Genomic DNA, 9,306 nt, shown 5'->3' on the forward strand with positions numbered 1-9,306 from the left:
TCCGAATAAATTATAACATGTTATATTCCTGCAATGTGAATCAATGTACCTCTAGATCCACCCTTGGAAAAAAGTGGTTTCAGGAGCCAGGGCACAGACTAGGAAACAGATGAACGGATGAAGAGGAGCCTTCAAGTGCTCAACGCGAGCCAAGTCTATATACTTGTTCATTCAGAAAAACTTCCTGCAATAACAACCTCCATCACAAATTATATTTTCAGTCAAATTAAGTGCAAATCTGAAAATCCAAGTACAGTAATTTACCATGACTTTATAGCCTAGTTACCTGCAGATTTATAAGGGATTATCTACTCCTAAACCTACGCTGACTATTCCTCATCTCGGCCTCTGCCCTCCTCAGAGGAAGTGTTTTGCCAGCACAAACCTACACACAGTTGCTCCAGATTGGATTAAGGGCTTTTGCATCCAACTCCTCACATTACAATGCAACAACAACAATTATCTATGTAGAGGATTTCACGTCAATCCAATAACTTGGCGGTGTTTCGGTGGAGCAGAGTCAGTGGAACTTGATTCAGTTCCACATTGGGATTTTTGCACTTCATTTATCCCACAGCTTCTGGCTGCAATGATCAAAATAATAATAATCTCTCCAGAAACTGAAGTTTAATCACTCAATCCACACTGTTGTGCGCAATTGGCTGCTGCGTTTCGTCCACAAAATATTCAGTCAATTCACTTTACAGTGTATCCTGTGAAGCGCTTTGAGACGTCTCGAAGACGTGATAAGGCGCTGCGTCAAATACAAAGATTATTATCAAAATGCAAAATACTGCAGATGCTGGAAATCTGAAACAAAAACAATTAAAAAAATAATTTACAATTGATTTTCCACAATCGACAAAACCTTTGTGGCTTTGCAAGCTTATTCAGTTTCCCGTATCAAAAAAGTGTGAGTTTTTCTTGTGAAAAAGTCTTCCTATTTCTCTGATCACTTGCTCTTAACGTTGCTGACTGTGAAGGAATATCAGCACGTCACCATTGCTAACGGTGATGGAATCGCTGCATGTCGGTACCTCACATCAAGTTGAGAACGATGAAGACAAATCAACATTCAAACACCTTGGAAACACAGTGTTCTGCTTCTCTTAACACCCTCCTTCATACTGACAGCTTTGGAAGCAGGAAAGGCAAATGCTACACGTTGTCAGCACTCTCCGCTATAAGGTCTGCATCTCTTTATGCAAATCCTTCATTATCCAAACTTACAAGTTGCCCCCGGGGGGGTGGGGGTGGGGGGGAAGATCACTGCTTTCATTTTTTTAATTAAAACCAGAATTTTTTAAATATGTAAAGCAATTAATTTGCAAAATAAAGGTCATTTAGTTTAAAGTTCAAGGGATTCTACTCTTTTCTGCACGCAGTTTAGATGTTGATCCCCTCATTCGAATAGAAGACAGAATCACACACCTTACAACACCATTCAGACCAGCTAGTCCGTGCTGGTGTTTATACTCCACACGAGGCTCCGTCAATCCCCTCACGCTGCCCACCTGCCATTAATCCCACACCCTTCCATTTTCTCCCTCATGTACACAGTTTAGATTCCGGTATTGCAAAGGGAATGTGTCTGCACAAACATGACATGGTCAACAGTTTGAGGAAGGGAGAGACACACAAGATCCTGCGACAACAACTTGCATTTATATAGCGCCCAGAGCACTTGACCCTCCAGGGCATAAGCCAACTGTGTGTAATGGAAGCGCAGTGGGTACGGCATTGTGTTTACTTCAACATATGAAAGAGGGGATGAGAAATAAGGACACGAAATGCAATCACACCAGTGTCAGATGAAGAGTAATGGCATAATGAAGATCTCAAATTAGTCAATTAACGGATTAAAATAATTTAATATTATAGTTTTTTTTAATGACTAATTGGGTTATAAGCTCATTTGATTCCTAAACTCACTATTTTTATTTTAAATAAACTATATTTTTATGTGTTTACTTCCGAGCTGGCTTTTGCCAGGGAGAGTTCCTCGGGCAGGTTTTCGAAAGTCTGGTAAATATTGACTTTTTTTTCTGTGTTCACGCCCATTTTTCAGACATGAAATTAAATCGTGTCACCTACAAAAATCGAGCAACACCGGGTAATCATGCTGTTCAGTGGATCCATCAGTGGAACAAGTTATGCATTGCTGTTTATGTTGATTGCTTTTAAACCATTTTAGAGTTGTTTTGCCATGAGTAAACTCACTATTAACATCAAATGAATATTTGCCACTGTTTCTCCAGCTAAACTGAAATATTAATCCATATTCATGCTCCGTAGCCTTCGATTATGTGGATGTGATGCTCAGCTCAGAGACCGGTCAATTCCAATTATTTCCCGGTTGCTCCCGGCTGTTTTCATCAATGCTTCCAATAAAAATTGAAGCCAATTATAGTTGAGGCTACAATGCAGACAAATGCATTTGATGGATAGTCTTATAACACAAGACTCAAAGAATTCAACACAGTCAACCAAGCACAAAATACATTTGTGAAAATACACCGTAAAGCTTCTCATCCATTTTGGGGATGAAAAGGCTAGGGTTGAGTAGTTGTCAAACTAAACTGAACAGTCCCAACCAACGCAGCTTTGCGGGAAACTAAAATTTACCCCCAAAAAGTAGCACAAAGGATATGATAACAAATTACATTCATATAGCGCCTTTCACATCAGGAGGATATAATTGCATTATAAATTTTGACAACTTTGGAAAAGTTACTTTTTTAAATTGAGAGTGTGCCATGTAATAAAGATTGTGTATTCGTAAGCTTATGGCTTTTTTTTTTACTATTTTTAAAATCAAACAATGACCAACATTATTTATTTTTCCTTCCCAATGTACATTGGAAACAAATGTTTAGAGTAAAGGGTCATACAAGGAGAATGATTGCCCAGCGATGAGGCAGTGAACATTCTACCGTGAATGATCGTTGTGTTATTTGAAGTCAACAATCTCGTATCTAGGTTACACAACCCACAAAGAATTTATTTCTTCTTCCATAACATTTCCACGTTCAGAGATGACATCTATTTAAAACAAACTACTGGGGGAAGAAGGTCCTTTCATTTCTCTGTGAGTCTCCGCTCACATGTTGCGTTCAATTTTAAGAGATTAAAAATAAAATTGACTTAATCAACTAGATCAACGGTTGCAATCCAATGAAGAGAAAGCCAAAAATGTATTGAAGAGTTTACTGTGGCACGAATCAGTCAGGTGTTAGATACATGTGCATGTGTCTGACACTCATCGTAAATGAGTCATGTAAATGAGATGCAATGTTGTAATGTAGGTGCAAATTGAAAGTCATCTGTCCTCTTCTAGTTTTATGAACCCAAGAGAACACAGCATGAATTTAACATCAAATCTGCAAATAAATTAAACCAACTGTGGGTAAAGAAAGCATCCGTCACTGACTCTTTTGCATCAAGTGGTCTAAACACTTCTTGAATGCATTGGCAATTCAAGAGAATATCTCCTACCATAACACTTGCATTTGATACAGCGCCTTATAATGTTTTCGAGACGTCTCAAAAGCGTTTCATAGGATCTACTGTAAAGTGAATTGACTGTATATTCTGTGGGCGAATCGCGGAAGCCAGTGGTCAAAAGCAGGACGGTTTTTTTAAGGATATTCTGGGTGCAGTGTTGTTCAAGGTGCTGGGTTTAAAATCCAGAGGCTTACTCTAGCACTGGCAGAACGTTAATAAGTAATCTACAGACATTTAGGCTTTCTGAGATTGTACATCTGCACTGCAGCCCTCACAGGACCACACCAGAAGAATAGTGATGCAGTGAGGATCATTCTGAAGAACCGAACAAATCAAGACACTGTTCAAAGCAGATGAATGGGTGACCATCATAAACACCGTCATATTGTGGAAGCGTAACAGTACAGGAGTGACCCAGTAACCCAGTGACTGACATTGCACCCGCAATGGCAAGGCTACAGCAACACAAAGAGCTAGTGGGAGACACGCACCACCTCAAACAGCAAATCCAGAGACCAGGCGCTGAGAGAGAACACACTAGAGCTTCATCCCAACTGCTAGGTTAACAATATAATTACAAGAACAGTCACAGTAACCCCGAGCAGCAGCCAGAAACCACCGGGGAAGGGGATGGGGGGGTGTGGGAGTGGGGGTGTGAGGGGGGCTGAAACTACAAGCCTGGTTCATGTACTTCTTTTGTTGGATATAACTGAACTGCAAGCATACCGTTAAACCACCTTAATGTATGTTGCACCAAAGCCTTAACACACCACAGAACTATTTACTCTCGGTCAACAATGTACATCTGTCAGATTCAAGGGTGAGGATTGTGTGGCTCTAGTTCCACTTTGCAATATTAGGATAACTGCAGATGGGAAACGATTTGTGGAGGAAGCAAAAAAAAATGTAATTGAACCTCCATAGAGATGGAAAGATATTCGCATTGTATCAGTGGATTCCTTTCTAAATTATTTTAGCTTCAAGCAACTTCTAAATACGAAAACAGCAGTGAATCCCCTAAACATGCAATGGTCTGGAGAAGTTCTTAAAAATGGCATTTTAAAATTGCACAAGAATATCTGCCAGATTGCTGCCTTGAGGGAAGAGATCTAGATTCCATGAATGCTCGCATTGTAGGAAAGTAGCAGCGATTAATTCAGTGGTTGGAACAGTTGGGAAATGAAGAATAAATCTGATTTAGTGGGTGCTAATCTCAGTTTGAGCTCAGCGTAGGAGTTCCTTAGGTGGCAGATTCAAATTTGGCCAGGTTTATCTCTATCAATACCATCTTGACTCCCATCTCTTGAGGGACCTGTCAAGGAAATGATCATCCCAGGCAAGGGTTCAGGCCTGCAATTCTCATTAGCTGCAAAACTAGCCCCTGGGATGGTTTTCAATCAATGATAAAGACATTGTATTATATATATTTTTTAAAAAACTACTATATAAAAACAATTGGTTCCATCTGCAAAATGAATGGTGAGAGTAGGAGACAGCAGAAAGGCCAAACATTTTTCTTTTTGTCAAAGGTTAGAAAATAAAATGACGAGGAGAGAATAGGGAATGGAGAAGAGTGACAGCAGTATGAGTAACATTTTAAGTTGCCTTTAGTTTTGTTGCTCTTAAGTTAATTAACAAGGTAATATAGCTATCCTTCTTGAATAACTTTATTCCTGCTCTAATACCCTTTACATTTTTTTCCGGTGTCGCATTTGCAAACCTGGTAGGTTCAAGGGAGTTGGGAGTTTCTATAACCTGTCAGAAATCGAAAGAGTTAAGTCAGTCGCTTCACAACATCGCTGAGTCAAGCAGATGTACCTTTTGATGGAGACAATTTTGTCCCAGCAGCTAAATAAGAACATTATTAAATTTGCCTCTACAATCTTTACAGCTGAATTTATTTTCTCCTCGGAGTCACAGGCAGTGATCTTAAGCGGTTCTCACCATTACAGTAACTAACAGATACTACATACTATATATAAAACAGCATTGTTATCACCTAACAAATCACGTGTAGTATCAAGACTTTAAATACAGAACCACAACCTGTTGTCATATCTGTTCAGGATCAGATGAATTCTGAAGGTTACAACCATAATAACATGTAGACAGTTCCAGACTTCAGCTCCTATTGGAATACCTGTAATTAATTAGGGAGGGAGAGGGGAGGCGTGTTATAAGCTGCTCGCACTGTATGTCAAGAAATGTTAATTACGTACAAGTTCAGAAATGTCTATGTACTGATATATCAGGGATCCACTGTTGTGAATAAGAGAGATTATCATTACACCTTTACATTTGTCTCATTCAACTACTGATGACCTGTAAACAATACAGATTAGTTAATTTCTGACGAGGTCACTGAGTTGGTGTACGTACCTATTTATTGTTCTGAACCAAAACACAGAGAGAGAACAAAAGAGGGAAGAAAGGAGAGAGCTTGTACTTATATAGCGCCCTCCACTCAGGGTGGCGTCTCAGAGCGCTTAACAGTGCCGGAGCCTGACTCCCAGCCAGCGGGAGGGGGAAGTGGCCATAAGCACGGTCAAACAGGAAAGTCTTCAGGCGGGATTTGAAAGAGGGAGAGAGGGGGCAAGGCGAGGGATTGAGGAAAAGTGTTACAGAGTTTCGGGGCGTAGTGGCTGAAAGCGCGACCTCCAATGGTGGAGCGGAGGATGCGAGGGATGTGTAGAAGCCGGTGCCGGTCGAGCGGAGGAGCCGGGTGGTGGATTGGGAAGTGAGGAGTTCGGAAAGGGAGGGAGGTGGAGGAAGGTGGTCCTGGTCAGGGACCGAATGTGGGGGAGGGAGGACAGTTGGGGGTTGAACGGGACGCCTAGGTTCCGCACTGGTTTGGTGAGTCTGAGGGAGAGCCTAGGAAAGTTGAGCAGTTTAGATCCCACAGGAGTGAATGGGTTGACGGGAGCCAAGGAGTATGGCTTCTGTCTTGTCCATATTCAGCTGCAGGAAGTTTACACGCATCCAGGCCTCAATGTCTGCCAGACAAGCTGATGGAACATCAGGGACCTGGGGTTGGTGCTGGAGGCAAAGTAGATTTGTGTCTCATCCACAAACATGTGAAAGTTTACCCGGTGTCTGCAGATGACATCACCCAGAGGGAGCATATAGATAAAGAAGAGGGTCACGGATGGAGCCCTGGGATGACCAGGCGGGAGGAGAAACCATTTGCTGAGCCACTAAGGTGGATGAGGGAGGAGAGGCAATGGAGGAGGATGGCGTGGTCGACTGTGTCAAAAGCGGTAGAGAGCTCCAGGAGGACAAGGAGGCAGAGGGGGCCCTGGTCACAGAGAAAATGTCATTTGTGACATTGACAAGCGCTGTCTCTGTGCTATGGGCAGTCAGGGTGAAAACCAGACTGCAGGGGCTCAAGGAAGGAGTGGGGGGAGAGGTGTGACCGAAGTTGACCTGCAACAATGCATTCTAGGACATTGGAAAAGAAGGGCAGGTTGGAGGGGACGGTAGTGTGAGAGATTAGAGGGATCGAGGGTGGGGTTTTTGAGGAGGGATGTGATGACAGCAGTTTTCATGGGGAGTGGAACAGAGCCTGAGGAGAGAGACTGGTTGACCATGTCGGCCGGCAGGGGGAGAGGAGGGGGAGTTGAGTGACCAGCAGCTGGATGGGGAGGGGATCGAAGCGGCAGGTGGTGAACTTCACCCGGGTGAATTTGGTTGAGGTGGAGGAGGGAGAAATGGGGGCAAAGGAGTGTAAGGAAGGGGGAGCGGCAGGAGTCGTGGAGGAGGGAGAAGGCGGTGTGGATGGTCTGGGTGGGGCGGAAGGGGACATGTTGGGGAGTGGGGAGAGGACAATGCAGCCAAGTGGATGTTTTCAATTTTCGAGGCAAAGAAGTCTAGGACCTCTTGACACTTGGCATTTGACGTGAGGATTGAGGGGCTTGAGTGGGTGCGCGGAGGAGGTGATAAGACAGTGGAAAATAGCATCTTTGGATTGTTGAATAAAGTCCAATAGCTCTCTGAAATGCAAGGGTTATTATATTATTATAAGTACTGTATAGTTTTTCAGGCTTGCAATGAACTGCACACACTTCACACCGTCACTGCTTCTGATCAAATCCACATTTCATGTTAAACGACTGAAACATCTGATGTATATCAAACTTTATGTGATTTCAGATAATTTTTTTAAAAAAAGGTGCGTAAACCAGTGACACGTACAGAAGGTTTCCCACCAACACAGGGAACGGTAACATAAACAAGGGCCTGTCAATGAGACATGCTGTTTATACACTATACACATACGTTATTTCCAACAATATAAATACTGTGTGATCTGTAGGAGGGTGGGTCACTTTTTCTTTAACGTTTAAATCAGATGTGTGCACAGGCTGTCCACACTGACAGTGCAGAATCAATGCATTCTGTAACCTAGAGCCATTGAGACCCAGTGTGTATGTGCGCATTTTCCCCGGTGTGTGTGTGTGCGCATTTTCCCCAGTGTGTGTGTGTATATTTCATGGCTAAAGTACAACTGTGAGCTTATGTCCATTTCGGATGCTGCTTCCTCCCCAGAGAGACAGAGATACAGAGAGAGGGCGGGGAGGAGGGGGGGAGGGAGCGCTGAGAGCTTCAGCTTGTGTCAATCTAAACTCAATGCTTTGCTTTGCATCCTCCTCAGTGTTGCTGCCAGAGAGAGAGAGAGAAAGAGTAGTCTTCCTGTTTCCTCTGTCTCTGTACATATATATTAGAAAAAAAAGTCTCTGGATGAGAGAGAGAGAGAGAGAGAGGGATGAAACAACGAAAATGACTGGTACCTGGTTCTCTTCGTGAGACACTCTCATTTGCTCCTTGAACACTGCCATCCTGGCTGCCTCCTCCTTCCTCAGCACTCGCTCCTTCTTCAGCTCAGGGCTCCAGAAGGTCTTGATGCTGTTCATGGACGAGCCTAACTTGGTCTCTTTCACCTCCAGCTCCTTGCGGAGTAACTCGTTCTCTCTCTGCACCTCCTTGAACTGCGCCTGGAGCTCACTCATGGTGATGTCCCGCACCTGGTGTTGCCTGAGGGAGGAGGGCACTTGATGATGATGATGGTGGTGGTGCTGTTGGTGATGATGGTGAGAGGAGGGACCGCTGTGCTGGTCACTGAAGGTCAGGACGTCACCCCCTGGAGGGAGTCCGACTGAGGCGATATTGGGGCTGCTCCCCATGGCTGTGACACGACCCCCGTAAGTGGCTCTGTTGGTGGCCCTGCCCAGGGTCATGGTGCCTTTGGGGAAGCTGGAGGAGGCCACCCCTTCGTGGTCACTCAGGTACATGGGTCCCGACGTGGCGTAGGCTGCGTTCAGCGATTGGATGTTCTCCATGGACAAGGTCTTGCCCGTGCCACCAGTTCCCCCACTGTTGGTCCTTCTGTGACCCAGGCGAGGAGATCGGGGTAGCCGCGGAGATCGTGATGGACTGCCATCCACATGGCCCACCACCCTGGAACTTCCATACATAGTCTACCCAAGTCTCACACACACACACGCACTCTCACTCACACACACACTCACTCTCTCACACACTCACACTCTCTCTCACACACTCACACTCACTCACTCACACTCTCACACTCACTCACACTTACTCACTCACACACACTCACTCACACACACTCTCACTCACTCACAAAAAAAAGCTTAAAATAAAAAATGAGTGAGTGTGAGTGTGTGTCAACCACCGCCTCACTCAGTCTCTGACTGCCTGTCCTGGCTTGTTATAGTTACTCCTGCATTCCCACCAAATTTGCAGATCTGGAAAAAAAAACCACAACATATATACAGTATTTAA

The 9,306-nt window shown here is 44.0% G+C and overlaps 1 protein-coding gene across 2 annotated transcripts in view; it reads right to left on the bottom strand.

Moving 5' to 3' along the window:
- Positions 1 to 9,007, bottom strand: part of LOC103176771 (ERC protein 2) — a 299,917-nt gene extending 290,910 nt beyond the window's left edge. For both annotated transcript variants that reach the window (XM_007890526.2, XM_042339596.1), the window contains exon 1: positions 8,292 to 9,007. In XM_007890526.2, coding sequence (XP_007888717.1) covers positions 8,292 to 8,975 — 684 coding nt within the window. In that variant the 5' untranslated portion in view covers positions 8,976 to 9,007. The remainder of the gene's footprint in view (positions 1 to 8,291) is intronic.
- Between the last annotated feature and the right edge of the window lie 299 nt (positions 9,008 to 9,306).

The sequence above is a fragment of the Callorhinchus milii genome, unplaced genomic scaffold (assembly GCF_018977255.1).
Source record: "Callorhinchus milii isolate IMCB2004 unplaced genomic scaffold, IMCB_Cmil_1.0 Scaffold12, whole genome shotgun sequence".
Classification (NCBI taxonomy): domain Eukaryota; kingdom Metazoa; phylum Chordata; class Chondrichthyes; order Chimaeriformes; family Callorhinchidae; genus Callorhinchus; species Callorhinchus milii.